The sequence below is a fragment of the Salvelinus fontinalis genome, chromosome 3 (genome assembly GCF_029448725.1).
Source record: "Salvelinus fontinalis isolate EN_2023a chromosome 3, ASM2944872v1, whole genome shotgun sequence".
Taxonomy (NCBI): domain Eukaryota; kingdom Metazoa; phylum Chordata; class Actinopteri; order Salmoniformes; family Salmonidae; genus Salvelinus; species Salvelinus fontinalis.
Window position 1 is genome coordinate 47,258,684 of NC_074667.1, and position 25,193 is coordinate 47,283,876.

General features: G+C 41.7%; 1 protein-coding gene across 2 annotated transcripts in view; it reads left to right on the forward strand.

The window, feature by feature from the left end:
* Nucleotides 1-2: 2 nt before the first annotated feature.
* LOC129851013 (receptor-type tyrosine-protein phosphatase gamma-like) overlaps nt 3-25,193 on the forward strand; it is a 325,487-nt gene continuing 300,296 nt past the window's right edge. For both annotated transcript variants that reach the window (XM_055917161.1, XM_055917162.1), the window contains exon 1: nt 3-534. In XM_055917161.1, the coding sequence (XP_055773136.1) occupies nt 447-534 (88 nt within the window). In that variant the 5' untranslated portion in view covers nt 3-446. The remainder of the gene's footprint in view (nt 535-25,193) is intronic.

Consider the following 25,193-nt stretch of genomic DNA (forward strand, 5'->3'; position numbering starts at 1 on the left):
TTTAAAGTCTCTGCCAGACTTCGATTCACACGCTACTTCCTGGATGGAGGAATGGAAAGCTTCCAGTGCCGCTCCAACTATTCCCTCTCTGTTTTCGCCAGCAGAACCGCTGCAGCTCTCCGATGCATGGACTAGCCTACTGCCACTAGCGTCTTCTGCTCCTATCCCCTCGATTCTTGTTGAATGAACTGATTCAAGCTCGAAAGCTATATCTCTCCTAACTGACATGTTTTTCTTTGGGAGTATCAAGAAGCTGTTTGGAAGGAGGTTTTGAGAAGTCAAGGCTGTTTTCTGGACGTTCCAGACAGCACTGCATATAATTCCACTGAACAGTCACTAGCCTACATTTAGCAGCATTTGCGCTGTTTTTACGCAGCGGACATTAATTATTTGATCAGACGGATAACTCAACAGTTGCCCTTTTTGCTCTCAATGTTAATTTTGTCATGCGGAGGCTACTGCAATCGTGTTGCTGGTGGATCTTGTCTCTGATCTTGTCTGCCTTCGTTCTCTTTTGGGCCGATTGTCATCCTGGTAAGTTTTTCGAAGTCGAATCTCTGTTTTCAGGATTGGTGATGACTTGAAAAGCCGTGGAGTAGTTCTAGGGAACATTAGTGCAATATGACTAAACTCAGCTCATACACGAGTGGCATATTAAGGACCTGTAATGTTGACGTGTTCAGTCTATAACATAATGCTGTGCAAATTTGTTCCATGCGCCTTTTTCATAATTAGAATACACATTCAATCAGACACTAACCACGGTCAACTATATTATTTGGGATTATGGAAATGTACATTTCTGACGCCAAATGATTTGCTTTTCCATGGCTATTTTTTCGTGAATCTATTATATCTCCATTAGGTTACAGTCATTCTAAGGTGGTGAAACTCCCTTCCACTTTATCTCCATCAACTCGCGACGCGCATTTATCACCAGGAAAGATCATGATAAGAATTAGTGTTACCAATATAGACTATTTTGTTCCAACAACCCTCTGAAATGTATATACAATACTCAGAAATAGACTTGATAATTGACAGCGGATCGCCCATGCAACGAAACCGTTATCTCCCAACCGTGAGGCTACAGATCAGAAAAGACAAATCAACGGCGCTGCAAACATGTAGATTTATCTTTGTATGAGGCTATCTCACATTCCAAATGAGTTTAACTACAAGGTTATGGATTAACATATAAAGCAGATAAAACAATCATCGTTAGCGGGCAAGCAACAACAGGTATTTGACACCCAACTACCCTCAGTTGCGGTCCAGTTGACCTCGATACAGAATTGTTTTATAACATATTATAGGTTTAGGCTACATCCTTGAGTCTTGGAACAATGTTCCTATTCTGACTTGCCTAAAAGAAAACGAGAGAGTAACGATGACTTCCCGAATCAATGGAAATCTTGCTCGGGGAGAGCTTCGTCATTTGGAATGCTAAATAGAAACATTCCTATAAATAATTGTCGATATTTGACTATGCTCGGACTAATAAAGGTCCTTGGGATTTGCGAATATAGGCTATAACATACCCGCACGGACGCTTAGATGATTCGCACCGTTGTCCCTATGGTTTCTTTGTAAAATTTGTATTTGGGTGACCTTGACTGCGTGGCACGCGAGTTTCCTCAAGCTTTTTGAATTTGATCTGATGACTGCACGTCCAAGAAATGTATTTGTGCCTGCTTGACAGTCCCTTCAGGGGAAGGCGCTGCTATGGACGCTCCTGGCATCTTCAACACAGATTATTTTGTTTTATCATACGCATATATATAAATCCAATATGTGAGATGGTTTTTTTTGTAGAATGAAATGATCACAACTTTGAATGAGATTCATTATACATTACGTCTTGTTCTGCTATATAGGCTTATTTGCAAGCCAAGAGACTAATTTTAATTCCCATGTAACCTTGATATGTAATTCAATTATTTTACATGGGATCCAATGTCTCTGAAGAGAGACGACGTAATATCTACAGGGAAAGTATGAAGTGCATTGCAAAGCATAATGGTAATTTACATGCTGGAAATACATTGTGTGTGTGTCACATTTTATCTCTCTCTCTCTTGCTCTGTGTTGGTGATGATTCATTTACCATATTTTCTCTAACTCTAAAATATGAAAATATATATATTACTGTGCTGTGTGCTCTTTGCAAATCCTAAACCAAGTCTAGTCCGTCACCCCTGGTCTCTACCGTTTTGGATTTTGTGAAACAAAACTTAGCCTACTTTACTGAGGAATCCACACTTCATACTTGATTTCTAACTTCTTCTGACATTCCATCATAAAAGCTGAAGGAAACATGGGGATGGATCCTTGTTAACCATTCTGATTCCTTTCATTTTGACTCGTCTCCCTTCTCACATTACATCTGATCACTAATCTAGAGGGAAATCAACCAGAGGGACGGGGATCAGTCAGAAGTGGGGGTCAAACTGCAAAGAAGAAGGATGGAGGGACAGAGGGAGGGATGGATGTGGTACACACCCCTCCCCCATTTCCCCCCTAAATGGTACTAGATAAGGTTTTTTTGGCTTGTAACCATAGCGGAACCCTTTTTGGTGTTATATAGAACTCTTTTTGAAGGTTCAATAAAGAATCATGCTCATAAGGTTCTAAATGGAACCTGTATGGTGCTATAAAGAACCCTTTCCTATGGTTATATTAAGAACCATTAAAAAAAGTTATATTTGGCACCAAAAAAGGACTCCGCTATGGTTACAACCCTCTTTGGGGCTATATAGAAGCTTTGTTTATGGTTCTTTGTAGAACCTTTATGGTGAATGATTCTATAAATAGTGTTTCTCAGTCTGAAAGGTTCTTTGTAGATCCTTTCGAAGAACCATACAGTTTTACATTTTTTTTTACTGTGGTTAGCCTTGTTATATTGTTAAAATTCCATAGGTGTTATTATTGTGTTAATTGGCAAGTTGAATGAATTGAGCTACCTTTGGAACAGCTGGGGGTCCCTGAGGAGAGAATTGAGAACCACTGACTGATTGAGTCAACTGTTTTCAATTGAAACAAGGCCATACATGAGTCTTTCACAAGACACCATTACTGGCCATAGTCATATGCTGAACAAAAATATAAACACAACACGAAAAGGGTTGGTCCCATGTTTCATGAGCTGAAATAAAAGATAACATACATTTCCATATGCACAAAACGCTTATTTAGCTCAAATTGTGTGCACAAATTTGCTTACATCCCTGTTAGTGAACATTTTATCCTTTGCCAAAATAATCCTTCCACCTGACAGGTGTGGAATATCAAGAAGCTGATTAAACAGCATGATTGTTACATAGGTACACCTTGTGCTGGGTACTATAAAATGTGCAGTTTTATCACTCAACACAATGGTACAATTGCACGCTCCCTCAAGTTTTCAGGGAACGTGCAATTGGCATGTTGACTGCACAATTGTCCACCAGAGCTGTTGCCAGATAACTGAATGTTCATTTCTCTACCATAAGCCACCTCCCAATTTTTTTTTGAGAATTTGGCAGTACATCCAACCACGTGTAACCACGCCAGCCGAGGACCTCCACATCCGGCTTCTTCACCTGTGGGATCGTCTGAGCCCGGCCACCTGGACAGCTGATGAAACTGAGTAGTTTTTCTGTCTGTAATAAAGTTATTTTGTGGGGAAAAACTCATTCTGATTGGCTGGGCCAGGCTCCCCAGTGAGTGGGCCTGGCTCCTAAGTTGGCGGGCCCATGCCCACCCATAGCTGTGCCCTTGCCCAATCATGTGAAATCCATAGATTAAGGCCTCATGAATTTATTTAAATTGACTGATTTCCCTATATGAACTGTAACTCAGTTCAAATTTGTTGAAATTGTTATGTTTATATTTTTGTTCAGTATAAATAACATGCAATGGCATAACACAACACATTAGATCAACTGGAATGACACGGTTGCACAAAAGAGCTGTGAGCAAAGCACGCCCGAAAATATTCTTAAGAACCACCACCTCCACTACATTTTAAAATATCGGTAAAAGAGCAAAGAACCCTTTTGTGAACTGTAAATAAGCATTGAAGAGCTCAAAGGGTTCTTTGAGTCATTATGGTTCACATAGAACCCTCACCCTTCCCAAAGAATCCTTCAGGATTTTTTTTTTTTTTAGTGTGTAGCTCAGCAGTAGTGCCTGAATTCAGAACAGGAGGAGGATGGAGTTGCATTAGAGGAGTGATGAATGCTTGAGGAACAGGACATTGTCACAGAAGGGCAAATACACGCCCCAAGGACTGGGACTGTCTCTCTCTCTCTTTCGCTCTCTGCTGGTGTGCAGTGTTTCGAACATCAAGGTGTCAGCCTGCTGTATGCAACATTAGGGGTTGGGTGGGACGGGTAGCGAAAAGCTGACTTTTATCGCTTCTGTATGTGTTGCTGGAAGCCGTTGTTTGACAAAAGTGATAGTTTTTAGTTATGACTAAAGTGATAGTAAGAGAGTGAAATGGCCTCCCGGGTGGCGCAGTGGTCTAGGGCACTGCATCGCAGTGCTAGCTGCGCCCCCAGAGTCTCTGGGTTCGCGCTGGGCTGGGTTCGCGCTCAGGCTCTGTCGCAGCCGGCCGCAACCGGGAGGTCCGTGGGGCGACGCACAATTGGCATAGCGTCTTCCGGGTTAGGGAGGGTTTGGCCGGTAGGGATATCCTTGTCTCAGTATGTAAAATGAAATAAAAAATGTATGCACTCTACTGTAAGTCACTCTGGATAAGAATGTCTGCTAAATGACTAAAATGTAAAATGAAAGAGAATGCCAGTTCAAGGATAAAGCATGTTATATTTCATCACCAATATTTTCTGTTTTGTAAAGTTCAACTAGTTTAACTAGTTTTTTGGACTGTAATAGTTTATTACAAACTGTGAACTTACCCCCTGAGCATTAAACATGCTTTAACTGTTCACAATACTCACACTCACATCTCCTTCAATGTAATGTCAATAGGTAGCAGGTAGCCTAGCGCTTAAGAGCGTTGGGCCAGTAACTGAAAGGTCGCTGATTCGAATCCCGGAGTCAACTAGGTGAAAAATATGATGTGCCCTTGAGCAAGGAACATAACCCCAATTGCTCCTGTAAATCGCTCTGGGTAAGCGTGTCTGCTAAATGACTAAAATGTAAAATTACTTTTGTAATCTCGGTTAACCCAGAACTAAAGTCTTGCATAATTGGATAGCTGCTTGATTAAGTTCTTGGTCCATACATGTTAAGAGAAGAGATGCTAGAACGAGGAGCGGAACCGGAACGAAGAGCTTCCCCCTTTCTCTTTGCAAGGTATGGGCAAGTACATGGACCAAATGCCCCCCCCCCCCCCCCTCTTCCGAAATTCGAAAACCTGTTTAGTCTTTAATAACCGCTGCTCATTGTCCTGCTAATCTCATTCAGTCCTGGCAGATTATTCGGTTAATGTGCAGAATCTGTCCAGGAGGGATGACGTCTTCCACCAATACAGCCGAACACTGTAGACGGAGACGGACAACATAGCAACTCTATTATTCTTGTCAATATTCTGTGAAAGAGGCTTCTGCACTCTTCAGTTTCCCGTAAGGGCCAGTTTGCCGACTGTGCAGTGGGGCCGCACAAACATCTGTTTGGGATATAAAAAGTGCTGAATATCACTTATGTCTGAATATCACTTATGTCTCACCGGTGCCCTATGTCTCCTGCCATAGGGCACCGGCTCCAGCCTCCAGTCCCCAGCTTGGGTGTGAGTGTACTACTGAGTCTAGCCACAGCCAGGCTAGTAATGAAAGACAGAACACATTGCCCTGTCACTCAGTTCTCCACCATTCAGCCCAAGGATACTAAAAGTAAAGATGGAGGGAGAGAAAAAGATCAGTTTGGCCTTCGATCAGTCCCCTTGTCTGTGAAATGAATGTATGTAGTTCACAGAACAAGCTGAACAGAACAGTCATTGTAATCTTATGAGAAGCTCCTGAGCCAGCACATCTTTTCATTTTCCTCTCCTTTTTTATTTATTTATCTTCCCTTCATTGTCATCTGGGGAGAGTGCAATTGTTTGAATCTGATAGAATGAAATAATGTGTTTATTATCCATTCTGAGCCGGGAGCGCCTTCAATTTCAAGTCTCAGTGTGCGATAGTAGGCTAAAGGTTGACATTTAGGGAGGATTGGATATGCTTTTGGCCTCAGTAACAACATTATCATTATCATTATCATCATCATCATCTCTCCCAGCACTGGCTATTATCTGCCTCTCGCACAGGCCGGAGCAGCTCTAATGTCCGCCAGGTCACTTTATCAGTCACTGGGCCTGTCATCGTCGCCAAGCTCCCCCTAATAGATTGATTAAAAGATATGGGGGGAAGCAGACAGTTAACTGCGTGGGACGCTGTCATATTGCAGTTGCTTAGTGATTTTCTGCAGGGTTCTTGATGAAAGTGTGGTTTGTGGAGAGAGATGCTGAACTGTACGACCACACACTACAATGTGTTGTGTATTGTAGTTATCTGAATTAGCTTTCTGTTAGTCATGCTGTTCATTTACAGCATTAGGGCAATTAATAATGCTGATAATACTATTAATTAATATTTTCACAATAATAGTAATAATAATGATACTTTGAATAAAACAGAAGAAGAAGATTTAAAATCTGTGTTTAGAGTTATCATCAGCATTTCTGCTCAGTTAGCCATTCCATTTTTTTTCTGTCGCTCATCAGTTTTTCGCCTCATACTCTGAAACCCAGGAAGCTACTGGGAAACATGGTCTGTGCTGGGAAGATTCCGGGCTGCCTTCCCTATTTCTTGCCATAGCGCTTGGGCTTAATGACCTGCTGAATATAAAAGCTGCTTCAGTCAACAGTGGGCTTCGGCGTCCCCTTTTCTATTGTTCCAGCTCATTGTTTTAATCAAGTCTTCACTGGATTATTTTCGATGGGAAGTGGTGGGAGTTTCCCATAATTATTTTCAAGTTTAAGGATTATTTACCGGTCTGCCCTTTGCTTCTTTAAAACTGCTCTTTCTGCGTTCCCTCTTTCTCCTTCTGCTTCCCTCTCTTTTAGTGGGTTGGTCTGATTGGTTCCAGTGCGCTCCGGTTCAGTTAATGTGTTTCCTGCCCAGCTCTTTCTCTCTGTGAGAAGCACATCTCACGCTGTTAGATGCAGGGTGTCCATTAACCCTCATCATGCATTGAAGTAGACACTTTTTCAATCACATGTCTTGTGTAACAGTATAACTTTAGTCTGTCCCCTCGCGCGAACCAGGAACCCTCTGCACACATCAACAACAGTCACCTGCAAAGCATCGTTACCCACCGCTCCACAAAAGCTGCGGCCCTTGCAGAGCAAGGGGAACCACTACTTTAAGGTCTCAGAGCAAGTGACGTCACCGATTGAAAGGCTATTAGTGTGCACCACCGCTAACTAGCTAGCCATTTCACATCCGTTACACTCACCCCCCTTTTGACCTCCTCCTTTTCCGCAGCAACCAGTGATCCGGGTCAACAGCATCAATGTAACAGTTTAACTTTAGTCCGTCCCCTCGCCCCGACCCGGGTGCGAACCAGGGACCCTCTGCACACATCAACAACAGTCACCCACGAAGCATCGTTACCCATCGCTCCACAAAAGACGCGGCCCTTGCAGAGAAAGGGGAACCACTACTTCAAGGTCTCAGAGCAAGTGACGCACCACCGCTAACTAGCTAGCCATTTCACATCCGTTACACTTGCTAACTAAGGCTTAATTTGATGTGCACACTGTAAAAAAAACACATACAAATCTAGTTGTTTCAATAATTATTATTAAGTAACTGGTTCAACAACCATTTATTTGTTTACTCAACTTTTTGGTCAAAGTGTTACCTGAACCTAACATTTTTGGTTGGCCCAAACTTAGCTCCAACATGAGAAAATGTATGCAACAATTCAGTCAACTTAAAATGATGTGTTTGCTCACTATGTCTCATACATATGTACTAATTCAACTAGAAATTATTATTTTGGTTAAAAAAAGAATGTGGAACTATACTGACCAGAAATAAAACGCAGCAATTTCAAGTTACAGTTCGTATAAGTTTCACGCCCTGACCTTAGAGACGTTTTATTTCTCTATTTGGTTAGGTCAGGGTGTGATGTGGGGTGGGCATTCTATGCTTTGTTTTCCATGTTTCTTTATTTCTCTGTTTTGGCCGGGTATGGTTCTCAATCAGGGACAGCTGTCTATCATTGTCTCTGATTGGGAATCATACTTAGGTAGCCCTTTTTCTCTCCTTTCAGTGTGGGTAGTTGACTTGTGTTAGTGGCACTTAGCCCTCATAAGCTTCACGGTTGTTTATTTTGTTTCTTGTTTTGTTGGCGTCATTCCATAATAAAGGAAAATGTACGTTCACCACGCTGCACTTTGGTCTCCTTCCCGACGACAGCGGTGACAATAAGGAAATCAGTCAATTGAAATAAATTCATTTGGCACTAATCTATGGATTTCAGATGACTGGGCAGGGGCACAGCCATGGGTGGGCCTGGGAGTTCATAGGCCTGCAAACTTAGGAGCAGAGGAGCCTGGCTCAGCCAATCAGAATGAGTTTTCCCCCACAAAAGGGCTTTATTACAGACATGATTAGTCCTCAGTTTCATCAGTTGTCCGTGTGGCTGATCTTAGACAATCCCGCAGGTGAACAAGCCAGATTTGGAGTTCCTGGGCTGGCGTGGTTACACGTGGTTGTGAGGCCGGTTGGATGTACTGCCAAATTCTCTAAACAATGTTGAAGGGGGCTTATGGTAGAGAAATTAACATTCAATTCTCTGGCAACAGCTCTGTTGGACATTCTTGCAGTCAGCATGCCAATTGCACGCTCCCTCAACTTGACAAATTTGTGGCATTGTGACACAACTGCTCATTTTAAAGTGGCCTTTTGTCGTCCCCAGCAGAAGGTGCACCTGTGTAATGATCATGCTGTTTAATCAGCTTCTTGATATGCCAAACCTGTCAAATGGATGGATTATCTTGGCAAAGGAAAAAGGCTCACTAACAGGGATGTTAACACATTTGTGCTCATAATTTGATAGAAATAAACTTTCTGTGCTTATGGAACATTTCTGTTATCTTTTATTTAAGCTCATAAAACATGGGAGCAACACTTTATATGCTGCGTTTATGTTTTTGTTCAGTATAGTTACACACACAGTGCTTTTAACATACAATGTTTTCATCTTACTCATGTTGACATACTGTACATGCTTAGGTTGTGCATGTTCATTTATACAGTAATTATTATTCAACATGTGAGATTTGAACTCGCAACCTCTTGATTTATGGCATTCCAATCTTCCTGCTATGCCACCATGTCTGTGTCAATTATCATTTAATCTGACTATTCAATGATTTTCATTTACTTATTTAAGCAATTTTAGGTTCAGTTGTCTAATGTTGGTGGGGCATATTACTCTGTTTTTAATGTTACTTCTTAATCACTATGATAAATAAAATTGTTTTTCTTGGGTTTACTATTAACAGACCTTAGATTTACTTTGAAGTGCAAAGTGTGGAAATACATGGGAATTCAGTTATTGGCACAGCCATGGTGGCGTAGCAGGAAGATTGAAATGCTGTGAACCAAGAGGTTGTGAGTTCAAATCCCAGGTGAGAACATGTTGAATACTAATTATTGTGTAATAAACATGCACAATTTAATCATGTATGGGTCTGAAGCACTGCTTCTCAGTGTAATAGGCATCAATACAGATCCTGAGCTGTATCACAACCGGCTGTGATCGGGAGTCCCATAGGGTCGTGTGCAATTGGCACAGTGTCATCCAGGTTAGTGAAGGGTTTGGCTGGAGTAGGCTGTCATTGTAAAATAAGAATTTGTTTTTAACTGACTTGCCTAGTTAAATATAAAAAATGTCAACGTGTGTCAACTATGTAAGTTAAAAGCACTGTGTGTTTGTGTAACCTGTTCCACAGACTTTTTTTAGATAGATGCCAACAATAATTTCTATTTGAATGAACATAGAGACAAATTGAGCAAACACATGATTTCTGCCTACGTTTTGGGCCTGCTAAAAATGTTAAGTTCAGGCAACACTTTGACTGAAAAGTTGAGCAAACAAATGAAAAGGCTGTGGAACCAGTTACTTAATAATACTTGGTTGAAACAACGTTTTTTTAAATGTAATTTTTACATTGCATGGAATATACTGCCTGTAATGCTTCAATAGAATTACCATGTACTGTTTCCCATGGATTGTAATACATGGATTAGTAACAATGGTCAAAATATTTTCCTCACAGTGGTTGATGGAGACAAAGAGCATACATAATTCCATAATGCATACATTATGGAAAGTTAATTGCAAGAGTTAATTCCGCACATGTCAAGTAACAATTAAGACTTTGCTGTACATAATGATCTTTCATTCAAGTACGCTATCCCTGTTTACCAGAGAGGCAGATTAGAGGTTTATAAAAGGCAAGTCACGGCTTTTCCAATGTCCTTTAGGAGCAGCTGAATGTTGGGCTGCAATAGAGTTGACGGCAACCTGCAAAGTAACCTCTTTCTCAGCGGTACTATCACAGACAGTCCCTCAGGTGAAACAGCAGGGATGGGATAGAAACAGGAGGCCAGAGGGCGTAACATGAACGGGATAAAGACCAGAGGATGTACCGCTGACAGGCCATACACTCTTCCTCCCATTCTCCCAAACCTTTCCACTACTTTCCACAGGCCTGGGATCTAAATGAAAAGGACAGCCCATTTCACCAGTGATGCCTGCTGTGAGAGGGAGAGAGGAGGGGGAGGTGGTAAGACAGAGAGAGGGGTAAACTCTCACCCCCTCTGTGGCTGTAACGCTGCCTGCCTGCCAGGCTGCCAGACCCCGGAGCATGAGGAGCAGTGTGGTGCCAGGGGAGGATTTCATCTCAGTGGATTGGTCAGTGTAAAAACGCCCAGGACTGACAGGCTGTCGGGTGAGGAGGCAGACAAGACTAACTGACACAGGAGCCAAACAAACACCAGCAGGAGGGGGAAGGAAAATAAAGTGAGCCTGTCACACACTCAAATGAGTAGTCTGTCCTGAGATGGCGAAGCCTAGTTATCTGTTTATTCTCACATATTTCGTTGTTGTTGCTGGATAGATGAAAAGTGGGGTTTTATCACAAAAAATGGAATGGAAGAGCTTAGTTGGAGCTCTTTTAGTTGTTTGCCCAGTGATAGATTTTCTGTCTTTACGGTTGCTATGACAAAAATCCACACACGTTACAGCTCTTATGTTCTCTATCAAGCCATTTGCTTGAGTGCAGACAATCCATTGAAACATTGATTTGTGTCTTCAAATATCTAATAGACTTTTCAGCCTTTTTGAACACTGAAAGTCACCCTTCACTCCGTTCCTCTTAACTTTTTTTGTGATCAAGAGTAGTTTGACATTGAAAGTGTTAAGCGATTAAACTTTCTTCTCAGATTTTTCAAAATGATTTATTTTGTAAATGCTTTACATGTGACTAGTAGACATACACTACCTTATAACATAACATAATATAACATCATATAACATAATATAACGTAATATAACATAACATCATATAACATAGAATAATATAACATAACATCATATAATATAACATAACATAACACAATATAACGTAATATAACATAACATCATATAAAATAACATAATATAATGTAATATAACATAACATCATATAACATAGGATAATATGACAACATAATGTAACATTACATAATATAACACTGTTTTAGTCCTCTGAAAACTATCCCCCATTGGAGTTCTCAGGCTCAACCTTGTTCTCCCTCTCTTTTGCTCTCCTTTTCTCTCTCTGTCTCTACCTCTCTCTCTGGTCACAATTAGCATGGCTCTGTAGCCATGTAGGAGACATTAATAACACATTAAAGCAGCTCAAGCCAGTGCCCATGGACGTAAATGCCCTTTTTTTCTGTGAGGTTGTCTAGTGATCCTCCTTGGCCGCTCCTCTAGCAACCATGGAATGCTAAGTACAGACGTCAAAAGGACACACACACAAACACACAGGTCTGAGTGCTCAATGCAGTGTGGTATAAGCAATGGGATAAATTAATGCATTAAACAAGTTAATAATTAAGATTCAGCATGAGCCTCAATGGCAGCATCAATATGCAAACTGCTGAGGACACTTAAGGATATCATTTTGAATTATGATCATCTCTCTGGGATTCTAATGACTAAATGAATACCTTTTGTTTGGCTACCGTACAGTGTGACTCATTATAGCACATTTGAGCTGGACCACTAGAGGGGGTGTTTTATATTGGGGAGGTTTTGTTCTACTTGTTTAACTTTTATTTTAGAAGGAGTTTGAGGGTGGAGTAAGTCTGAAGTTGTTTATACGAAGCTCAGTCAGTTTCCCAATGTGCTTACTTTGGATTATCACTGGCATTATTTCACAGTGTTTGTTTGGTCACTCAATCAGACCCTGGTGGGAGAGTGCTAAAATTCATCCATCACTGTTCCCCTTTCGCAGTCCCCCTCGCCTCCTGGCATGCCTGCCTGCCTCTCTTAAAAACATTTTTCTTTTCACCCCCTTCATCGATTCTGGACACTTTTATTCCCTTGCACCGGCAATTCCAAAACAAAGTCAAGGCTCTCACTACAATCTTCCAGCCACTCATGATTTGTACCCCCATCAAATATTTACAAAGAGAGTACAAACCTGCTGTGAGTGAGGCTAGACTCTTTTGGGAAAGCTTTAGGAACTTAACTTTAGCCTTTCTCCATTACTCACTGTGTGTCTGCGGTGCCAGGCTGTAATGCAGTTAAAACAGCTAATACTTAGCTTTTGCCCGAATAGAGTAGAATACATTTCAAGTTGCACGTTTTATTGTCAAGTGCACAAGTACAGTGAAATGCCTCTCTTGCAAGCACTTTCCCAACAATACAGTAATCAATATCAGTAGTACTATAAAAAAGTAAAGTAGAACAAAAACACACAAGAAATAGAAATAAGAAGAAAACAAGAAAGTAAGCCACACTACCGGTCAAAAGTTTTAGAAAACCTACTCATTCAAGGGTTTTCTTTATTTTGACTATTCTACATTGTAGAATAATAGTGAAGACATCAAAACTATGATGTAACACATATGGAATCATGTAGTAACCAAAAAAGTGTTAAACAAATCAAAATGTATTTAATATTTGAGATTCTTCAAATAGCCACCCTTTGCCTTGATGACAGCTTTGCACACTCTTGGCATTCTCTCAACCAGCTTCACCTGGAATGCTTTTCCAACAGTCTTGAAGGAGTTCCCACATATGCTGAGCACTTGTTAGCTGCTTTTCCTTCACTCTGTGGTCTGACTCATCCCAAACCATCTCAATTTGGTTGAGGTCCGGGGATTGTTGGAGCCCAGGTCATCTGATGCAGCACTCCATCCCTCTCCTTCTTGGTAAAATCGCCTTTACACAGCCTGGAGGTGTGTTGGGTCATTGTCCTGTTAAAAAACAAATGTTAGTCCCACTAAGCCCAAACCAGATGGGATGGCGTATCGCTGCAGAATGCTGTGGTAGCCATGCTGGTTGTGTGCCTTGAATTCAAAAAAATTACAGACCGTGTCACCAGCAAAGCACCCGCACACCATAACACCTCCTCCTCCATGCTTTACGGTGGGAAATACACATGCAGAGATAATCTGTTCACACATACCGCTTCTCACCAAGACACAGCGGTTGGAACCAAAAATCTCCAATTTGGACTCATCAGAGGTGTGCCTATTACTTGAACTCTGTGAAGCATTGATTTGGGCATTAATTTCTGAGGCTGGTAACTCTAATGAACTTATCCTCTGCAGCAGAGGTAACTCTCGGTCTTACAGCCAGTTTCATCATCGCGCTTGATGGTTTTTGCATCTGCACTTGAAGAAACTTTCAAACTTCTTGAAATTTTCCGCAATGACTGACCTTCATGTCTTAAAGTAATGATGGACTGTCGTTTCTCTTTGCTTATTTGAGCTGTTCTTGTCATAATATGGACTTGGTCTTTTACCAAATAGGGCTATCTTCTGTATACCCCCTACCTTGTCACAACACAACTGATTGGCTCAAACGCTTTAAGACGGAAAGAAATTCCACAAATTAACTTTTAAGAAGGCACACCTGTTAATTGAAATGCATTCCAGGTGACTAACTCATGAAGCTGGTTGAGAGAATGCCAAGAGGGTGCAAAGCTGTCATCAAGGCAAAGGGTGGCTACTTGAAGAATCTGAAATATAAAATATATTTTGATTTGTTTAAGACTTTTTTGGTTACTACAAGATTCCATATGTGTTATTTCATAGTTTTGATGCCCTCAGTATTATTCTACAATGTAGAAAATAGTACAAATAAAGAGAGAGCCTTGAATGAGTAGGTGTTTTTAAACTTTTGACCGGCAGTGTATATACAGGGCCAATTCCAAGAGTCAGGGCCAAAACCATATTTACAATGTGAAATAGAATATACTAGAGGCTACTGGTGAACTTGAATAATGTTTTCATAATATTTCATTCCTACTGCTATTGCGGACCAAATCAGAATAATTGTTTCCTTTTGTTGCCCCACTTTATTCTCATAGGTGTTACATTTCAGTATGCACATAAGGGTTGATAAACTGTGTAATGTGGCCTATTACCGGAGAATATAGTCACAGAGATGTGGCATGCCATTTTCACAGTCCTAATGCATTAATGTTGCACTGGGGTGACTGAGAGGCCTGGGCTGGGCTGGTTACAGCCTTGATACCCACTCCAAAAAAACTATGTCAAGGAAATTAAAAAAGAGAGAATATCACCACATGCCAAGAAGTGTTGTGTCATATAGTCAGCGGTGGGCCTGAGAGTAGAGAACAGTACATAGCCCTCCTCATTAAATTCTCGCAGTGGCGTTGGTTTTTACACTTTAATGCTTGGGAGACGCTGGCTTCCTCCTCTGAGAAATGGGGACACAGGCTGTGGCGTCGGCTGCACAACCTAATTTGTCTTACTTCTGGGGAGGCTGTTTAAACTACAATGCCCTCTCTCGTTGCCCATCTCTCTCCCCCTTTCCCTCTCTTTCTCTCTCTGGCCACTCTCATTTATGCATTCAAGTAATGCATGCAGAGCACCACCAGTTACCCAATGCTGAATCTGCAATGAAAAAGTGTGATGGTCAATGTTACACCACAGTCGTTTGTCATGGCTATAGTGAAAGTCAGCCAGATTAATCCATCACAGATCATTATAGCACAAACAGCCCCAACTACCCATTGTGAGTACTGGATGTACAGAACTTCTCACATCAAGAGAAACACTGCTGGATGGGTCTCTGGGGTGTGTCATGACACATCATTCACAACATCCCTCTCTGTCAATCAAAGTATGAGAGGACCGTTCCCAGAGACCACTTCAACCTTTAAAGTATGCATCACCTTAAAGGTGCAAAATGCAGAAATCGCTCCGCCATTTCCTGGTTGCTTAAATTGGAATAGTTTGCCTAATTTGAGTTTGTGACAAAACAAGTCATCATTGTGTATAGAATCATTGTACCATCTAAACCGCTGTGAAATATATTTTTCATTACCAAAATCTTTCATTTTCAGCTATTTGAAGCTGGCGTACAAAACTCGAAAATAAACAACCCAAAAACTAAACTTAAGAACGGGAAGCATATAAATAGCGCACATAGAACAGACCTACCACTTCTTAAACTTGCTTTCAATGAGAATGACAGATCTATAACTAACATTTCTATGCGAATTTGGTCGGTCGCCCAAAAAGTTACATTTTGCAGCTTTAAGCGAGCGATCGATGTCTTTCATTAATAATCTCATACAATTCACTGGCTGGAATTCAGAAGTGGGATTTGAGAGTCAGAGGAGTGTTCTGCTTGTTAAAGTCCTTTTCTTAAGATCACGCTTGGGAATGAGAGGGAGACAATGAAAAAAGGAGGGGAAGGAGGGGAGAGAGAAATGCTTTACTTCTTCCTCAGAGCAGCAGAGCAGCACGAGGAGAGGTAGTGTTTAATGGGAACCCCATGGATTCTTTTGACATGCCACCTTTGGGTAATAAATGTGTTTGTTTTTTCAATAGAAACTTCCACTTCCCTTTCCTTGCGCCAAGCTTTAATTATCTAGCAATTTGAATACGGTGGCCTTTTCCTCTGACACGGCAGCGTTTCTGTGTAGTCATTCACCCCCACCATCAGCACCTGGTGTAGTCCACCACTATCATCAGCATTCCTGTGCTTACACAGTGGAAGTTCATATTACTGAAAAATATAGATTTAAAAAATATACACTACCGTTCAAAAGTTTGGGGGTCACTTAGAAATGTCCACTAAAATAACATTAGATTGATCAGAAATACAGTGTAGACATTGTTAATGTTGTAAATGACTATTGTAGCTGGAAACGGCTGATTCTTTTTTGGAATATCTACATATGCAACCATCACTCCTGTGTTCCAATGGCACGTTGTGTTAGCTAATCCAAGTTTATCATTTTAAAAGGCTAATTGATCATTAGAAAACCCTTTTGCAATTATGTTAGCACAGCTGAAAACTGTTGTTCTGATTAAAGAAGCAATAAAACTGGCATTCTTCAGACTGGTTGAGTATCTGGAGTTTCAGCATTTGTGGGTTCATTTACAGGCTCAAAACGTCCAGAAACAAAGAACTTTCTTCTGAAACTCGTCAGTCTATTCTTGGTCTGAGAAATGAAGGCTATTCCATGCGAGAAATTGCCAAGAAACTAAAGATCTTGTACAACGCTCTGTACTACAAAAGGGTTTTCTATTGATCAATTAGCCTTTTAAAATTATAAACTTTGATTAGCTAACACAACGTGCCATTGGAACACAGGAGTGATGGTTGCTGATAATGGGCCTCTACGCCTATGTAGATATTACATAAAAAAATCTGCCGTTTTTAGCTACAATAGTAATTTACAACATCAACAATGTCTACACTGTATTTCTAATCAATTTGATGTTATTTTAATGGACAAAAAATTGGCTTTTCTTTCAAAAACAAGGACATTTCTAAGTGACCCCAAACTTTTGAATTGTAGTATGTGTGTGTATGTATGTATGTATGTATATATATACTGTATATATATATGTTTTGCAATTATGTGCTACAATATGTTTAATTTGCTAGAGGTGAGAGGTATCAGTACTACCCTCTAACTTGTAGTTAGAGTAGTAGTAGTAGGGTGTTAAAATGACAACCGCCTACGGACTCCAAACCCCTCAGCTCAGCAGCTTGTTGGGACACTCACAGGAGATTAGCCACAGAAAGAGAGGTATGGATGGGTGGAGAAGAAAATATAGAAAAATGGCTTTACCTGACTCGGACAAAAAACTATGCTGGCTTTCTGCTCAACTAGAGGCCGAAGCTCACCGGCGGCATGTTTTATTTTTTCAATCAGTCCTCACTCCCTAGTGTGGATATTAAAAACAATCAGTGTTGCAAAGAGTGGAGATTAAGCCCAAACACTGGCGGGGTGTTTTCAGATAAAAATCAATTCTAAGGTAGATCTTCTTTTTCATTTCTTCTTAACTTGACAAGAGATTGCCTCTCTGGTTGGCCTGATGACAGTTCACTCCAGATGGATGGACACGGAGATGAAGATGTGTGTTCTTATCTGCTGCTACTACTGCTTCTGTCATCCCGTCTCTCTTGACCCCTTGTGTTCTGGACTCACTGGGTGGTGGGTGCTGTATCTTGTGGTTTCACTTCTCTGGTCTCATTCAAGTCTCTTGTTGTCTGATATTTCTATGTCCAATAGCATTGCATGTTATGACCTCTGGTAACAGCTGAAGAACACAAAATGTACTCTCAAAATGTAATGTGTTTACTCTAATCATATTTTTGCTCAAAGTCACCCTGATGCGTTTTATATTAATATCTATCTATTGCACCATCTACAATGTATCTCGTTCATCATGATCACAGAGCGAGTGTGACACTCTACCCTCTCTGATTGGCTCCGCTGCTTAACTGGAGGTGTTTGGCTCCTCAGTCCAGATGTTAAACAGATGGGCCTCACTAACATTACCCCTGGGGCTCACAGGTTTCCACTCATGCTCTCTTTCCTTCTATCCCTCCTGGTCACTTACAGTTGAAGTCGGAAGTTTACATACACCTTAGCCAAATACATTTAAACTCAGTTTTTCACAATTCCTGACATTTAATCCTAGTAAAAATTCCCTGTCTTAGGTCAGTTAGGATCACCACTTTACTTTAAGAATGTGAAATGTCAGAATAATAGTAGAGAGAATGATTTATTTCAGCTTTTATTTCTTTCATCACATTCCCAGTGGGTCAGAAGTTTACATATGTGGCCGATGTGAAATGGCTAGCTAGTTAGCGGTGGTGCTTGCTAATAGTGTTTCAATCGGTGACGTCACTCGCTCTGAGACCTGAAGTAGTTGTTCCCCTTGCTCTGCAAGGGCCGCGGCTTTTGTGGCGCAATGGGTAACGATGCTTCGTGAGTGACAGTGGTTGATGTGTTCAGAGGGTCCCTGGTTCAAGCCCAGGTTGGGGCGAGGAACGGAAGCTATACTGTTACATTGATGCTGTTGCTGCGAAAAAGGAGGAGGTCAAAAGGTGGGTGAGTGTAGCCGATGTGAAATGGCTAGCTAGTTAGTGGTGGTGCGCGCTAATAGTGTTTCAATTGGTGACGTCACTCGCTCTGAGACCTACAAGTGGTTGTTCCCCTTGCTCTGCAAGGGGCGCGATGGGTAACGATGCTTCGTGAGTGACTGTGGTTGATGTGTGCAGAGGGTCCCTGGTTCGAGCCCAGGTTGGGGCGAGGAGAGGGATGGAAGCTATACTGTTCCACATACACTCAATTCGTATTTGTTAGCATTGCCTTTAAATTGTTTAACTTTGGGTCAAACGTTTCGGGTAGCTTTCCACAAGCTTCCCACAATAAGTTCCGGGATTCTTCCGATGGCATTGAGGACTACACCACATCAGTCACTGGCTTTATCAATAAGTGCATCAAGGACGTCGTCCCCACAGTGACTGTACGTACATTCCCCAACCAGAAGCCATGAAGCCAAGCCTCTTTTCTACCGCATGGTAAGCGGTACCGGAGTGCCAAGTCTAGGACAAAAAAAGCTTCTCAACAGTTTTTAACCCCACGCCATAAGAATCCTGAACAGGTAATCAAATGGCTACCCAGACTATTTGCATTGTGTGCCCGTCCAACCCCTCTTTTACGCTGCTGCTACTCTCTGTTTATCATCTATGCATAGTCACTTTAACTATACATTCATGTACATACTACCTCAATTGGTCTGACCAACCAGTGCCACCGCACGTTGGCTAACTCGGCTATCTGCATTGTGTCCCATCACCCACCACCTGCCAACCCCTCTTTTACGCTACTGCTACTCTCTGTTTATCATATACGCATAGTCACTTTAACTATATCTACATGTACAAACTACCTCAATCAGCCCGGATAACCGGTGCCTGTATGTATGTCCTCATGATGCCATCCATTTTGTGAAATGCACCAGTCCCTCCTGCAGCAAAGCACCCCCACAACATGATGATGCCACCCTCGTGCTTCACGGTTGGGATGGTGTTCTTCGGCTTGCAAGCCTCCACCTTTTTCATCCAAACATAACGATGGTCATTATGGCCAAACAGTTCTATTTCTGTTTCATCAGACCAGAGGACATTTCTCCAAAAAGTACAATCTTTGTCCTCATGTGCAGTTGCAAACCATACTCTGGCTTTTTAATGGCAGTTTTGGAGCAGTGGCTTCTTCCTTGCTGAGTGGCCTTTCGGGTTATGTTGATATAGGACTCGTTTTACTGTGGATATAGATACTTTTGTACCTGTTTCCTCCAGCATCTTCACAAGGTCCTTTGCTGTTGTTCTGGGATTGATTTGCACTTTTCGCACCAAAGTACGTTCATCTCTAGGAGACAAAACGTGTCTCCTTCCTGAGCAGTATGACGGCTGCATGTTCCCATGGTGTTTATACTTGCATACTATTGTTTTTACAGATGAACGTGGTACCTTCAGGCGTTTGGAAATTGCTCCCAAGGATGAATCAGACTTGATTTCTTTTGACTTTCCGATAATGTCTAGCGAAGAGGCACTGAGTTTAAAGGTAGGCCTTGAAATAAATCCACAGGTACACCTCCAATTGACTCAAATGATGTCAATTAGCCTATCAGAAGCTTCTAAAGCCATGACATAATTTTCTGTAATTTTCCAAGCTGTTTAAAGGCACAGTCAACTTGGTGTATGTAAACTTCTGACCCACTGGAATTGTGATACAGTAAATTATAAGTGAAATAATCTGTCTGTAAACAATTGTTGTAAAAATGACTTATGTCATGCACAAAGTAGATTTGCCAAAACTATAGTTTGTTAACAACAAATTTGTGGAGTGGTTGAAAAACGAGTTTTAATGACCCCAACCTAAGTGTATGTAAACTTCTGACTTCAACTGTAGCTCTCTCTCTCTCTCGCTCTCTTCTTCTCTCTCTCATTTGCATTCTCTCTCAGTTTCTCTCGCTTGCTCTCTCTCCCCATTTTCTTTCTTTTTCCTGAGTCTCTCACTCTTCTTTATTTTTCTTTCTCTTTCTCCCTCCCTCTTTCTCTTTCTTTATTCCTCACTCTCACCCACTCAGATTTGATCTGTGAAATGGCAAGAGTGAGAACGGACTGAGGAGTGAGAGTAGAAATTTCCAGGCAGGATTGGGCCAGGCTCGGTCCCATTCCTCATCGGTAGACAAGCGCCTGTGTTCAACCTGAAACCCCTCTGGATTTACGCTGGGGCTGCAGCCATCTTTCTTCCGTTAATCACCCCGGGGCTGTGCGCTATCTCGGCCGTCCTAGGGCCGATGGATGACCCGCGGGGGAAATCGAATGGAACGTAGCCAAACCTGATGCTACAGATCACTTTCTAGGTGCCACACAGAGACGCATTCTGCAGAGACTCAGGAAGTTTAGTGATCTCAATGGAGTTTGTAGAATTAGAGCTGCTTTGATATGTAAAAATCATGGTCGGCATCCTTGAGCGAACCTTTTTCTTTTGCATCCAAAAATGGTGTTTAATAGACATCGATGCTTCGTCCAACATATCCGTCATTTTAGATTATTTGTACAGCAGACAAGTGAAGCAGATGTATTCCTGTGATGTTACCAGAGCTGGGCCTTGAACCTCTAAATACTGAGAGGGCACCTAATTAAAAAATAATAATGAATAATTTTATAGAAAGACAATGACTTACAAAATTCTTAATTCAAAATAATAATGAAATATCTCATTAGTGTAGTTAGATAAACCCCTGAAACATTCCTCCAAACTCTCTACATGCATCCCTATCTCCCTCTTTTTTTCTCATCACTCTTACTTCCTTCCTGTCTACCAGCCTCTCACTCAATGAATCTATCCTCTGTACCTCTCACTCTCTTCTTTCTGCTCCTCCCCTTTCTCTCTCGCTCTCTCTGCTCCTCCCTTTCTTTCTCTCTCTCTCTTGCTCTCTCTCTATTTCTCTTATTTCTGCTCCTCTCACTCTCTCTCTCTCTGTCTCTCTCTCTCTTGTTGTCTTTTTTTTCTGTTCTACTCTCTCCCCTGTGTCTTTCAGGGCCTTTGGTGCTCGGCCAATGAAAAGGCTCTCAGGCGTTGTCACTCTGAGGATCTTCACAGTGACAGAATGTTGACAGGCGTTAGGCGAACGATCCAAAAAGAAAATCAAATTACCATTAAGCAGGATCCGGGCCCCAGCCTCCACATGACTGCAGGGCCTATTACCTCAAATTAACGGAGACACTCAGAGACAGATCCCTCGCTTTCTGCCTTTCTCTGGTCACGAACACAAAGTCCTTGCCTCAAACGCTTTTCACACTCTGCCCAACTAACTTCTGGTAGTTATAGATATGTGAATCTAAGCCTTCATCAGGCTGTGAGTCACCCATATGATCTGTGTTTATTTTACTGTGTGATTGGGTTTTTGAGTTGCAAATACATTGTACCAGATTGCTTGGGGACGTTTGTGTTTTCCATTATAGTGTTATGTTGAGGTGTAGGTGGATAAAGATGTAAGGTGATTGACAGGACTACAGAATAAGTGCAGTGCCGTGAAAAAGTATTTGCCTCCTTTCTGATTTTCAAAAGGTTTGCATATTTTTGAAAGTGAATGTTATCAGATCTTCAACCAAAACCTGATATTAGATAAAGGGAACCGGAGTTTACAAATACCAAAACAAATGTATACTTATTTTTAATTATTTTTATTAACCAAGTTATGCAACACCCAATTTCCCTGTGTGAAACAGTAATTACCCCCTTACACTCAATAACTGTTGTGCCACTTTTAGCTGCAATGACTGTAACCAAATGCTTCCTGTAGTTGTTAATCAGTCTCTCAAGTCGCTGTGGAGGAATTTTGGCCCACTTTTGCATGCAGAACTGCTTTAAATCAGCGACATTTGTGGGTTTTCAAGCATGAACTGCTCATTTCAAGTCCTGCCACAACATCAATTGGGATTAGGTCTGGACTTTGACTAGGCCATTCCAAAACGTCAAATGTGTTGTTTTTCAACACTTTTTTATGTAGACTTGATTGTGTGTTTTGGATCATTGTCTTGCTGCATGACCCAGCTACGCTTCAGCTCACAGATGGATGGCCTGACATTCTCCTGTAGAATTCTCTGACGCAGAACAGAATTCATGGTTCCTTTTTATTAAGACAAGTCGTACAGGTTCTGGGGCAGCAAAGCATCCCCAAACCATCACACTACCACCACCATGCTTGACCGTTGGTATGAGGTTCGTACTATGGATCGCAGTGTTTGGTTTTGGCCAGACATAATGGGAACCATCTCGTCCAAAAAGTCGACTCAAGTTTGCCAAAAACACCTGGATGATCATCAAGACTCCTGGAAGAATGTTCTATGGACAGATGAGTGAAAAGTTTAACTTTTTGGATGACATGGGTCCCATTATGCCTGTCAAGTTGACTGGGAACATGGACCCAAACAGGAAAATGACAGTACAGGGACAAAGTGGAGTTGCATTTCAACGGCTCAGACATGAGACATATGTGGCAGGGACTCCAGACAATCATGGATTATAAAGTGAAAGCCAGCCACATCAGAGACACCAACACCTCGCTCCCGGATGAGCGAAACACCTTCTTCTCCTGCTTCAAGAAAAACAGCATTGAGCGGCCGACTCGGGTCCCCAGCGCTTACAAGGACTGTGTGCTCTCATTCTTCGTCGCCAACGTGTGTAAGTCATTTAAGCATGTTAACCCTTGCAAGGCTGCCGGCCCAGATGCTATCCCAAGCCGCGTTCTTAGAGCATGTGCAGACCAGCTGGCTATAGTGTTTACTAACGTATTCAATCTGGACTGGACCCAAGAATACAAAGGTAACTCACCTAAATGACTATCACCCTGTAGCACTCACTTCTGTCATCATGAAGTGCTTTGAGAGGCTAGTTCAGGACCATAACACCTCCGCTTGACCCGACATCATAGACCCACTACAATTCGCATATCGTCCCAACAGATCCATGGACGACGCAATCGCCTTTGCGCTGCACATTGCCCTATCCCACCTGGACAAGATAAATACCTATTTAAGAATGCTGTTCATTGACTACAGCTCAGTCTTTGACACCATGGTGCCCTCCAAGCTCATCACTAAGCTCAGAGCCCTGGGTCTGAACCACTGGGTCCAGCTCTTCTTGACGGGGCGACCCCAAGTGGTGAAGGTAGGCAACTACACCTCCGCTGATCTTAACCCTTGTGTTGTTTTAAGGGTCAAAAAACGAACCGCCGCTATGTTCAACAGCAGTGACCCCCTAAATTATATTTTTTCAACTTGAAATTGTATGACTTTTCCTAGAATGACCCCCAACATTAGAAAAGTGAAACATCGCCTTTGTTCATATTTCCATGAAAGCTGTATACCACCAGGGTACAAAGATTGTCTTAGGGTCATTATTGACCCGGCAGTTCTAAAATCATTTACACACCACAAAAACCACACACACACACACACACACACAAAATGAGAAAATGAGATGGGTGCTACTGATTGAACTCAGACTAAACTAAAACATTCTTGTGCATGTGGTGTATGTAGTGCATGTGAATGTGTGTGGGTTTTGTGTGGGAGTGCCAATCTAATGTGTGTGCATGTGTGTGTATACACTTTATATGTTGTGTGTATATATAGTCTTGTGAGTGTACATAGGGTCAGTGCAAGATAGAATTAGTGCAGATCAAGTGCCTTGCAATGTATTCATCCCCCTTGGCGTTTTTCCTATTTTGTTGCATTACAACCTGTAATTTAAATAGATTTTTATTTAGATTTCATGTACATGGACATACATAAAATAGTCCAAATTGGTGAAGTGAAATGAAAAAAAGGACTTGTTTCAAAAAAAAAAGAAAAAAATGTAAACGTAAAAGTGGTGCGTGCATATGTATATGTACCCCCTTTGCTATGAAGACCCTAAATAAGATCTGGTGCAACCAATTACCTTCAGAAGTCACATAATTAGTTTTATTTAAGTTTCACATGATCTGTCACATGATCTGTGTATATATACACCTGTACTGAAAAGCTCCAGAGTCTGCAACACCACTAAGCAAGGTGCACCACCAAGCAAGTGGCACCATGAAGACCAATGAGCTCTTCAAACAGGTCAGGGACAAAGTTGTGGAGAAATACAGATCAGGGTTGGGTTATAAAAAAATATCCGAAACTTTGAACATCCCACCGAGCACCATTTAAATTCATTATTAAAAAAATTGAAAGAATATGGCACCACAACAAACCTGCCAAGAGAGGGCCGCCCACCAAAACGCACAGACCAGGCAAGGAGGGCATTAATTAGAGAGGCAACAAAGAGACCAAAGATAACCCTGAAGGCGCTGCAAAGCTCCACAGCGGAGATTGGAGTATCTGTCCATAGGACCACCTTAAGCTGTACACTCCACAGAGCTGGGCTTTACGGAAGAGTGGCCAGAAAAAAGCCATTGCATAAAGGAAAAAATAAGCAAACACGTTTGGTGTTTGCCAAAAAGCATGTGGGGGACTCCCCAAACATAGAGAAGAAGGTACTCAGGTCAGATGAAACTAAAATTTAGCTTTTTGGACATCAAGGAAAACGCTATGTCTGGCGCAAACCCACACCTCGCATCACCCCTAGAACACCATCC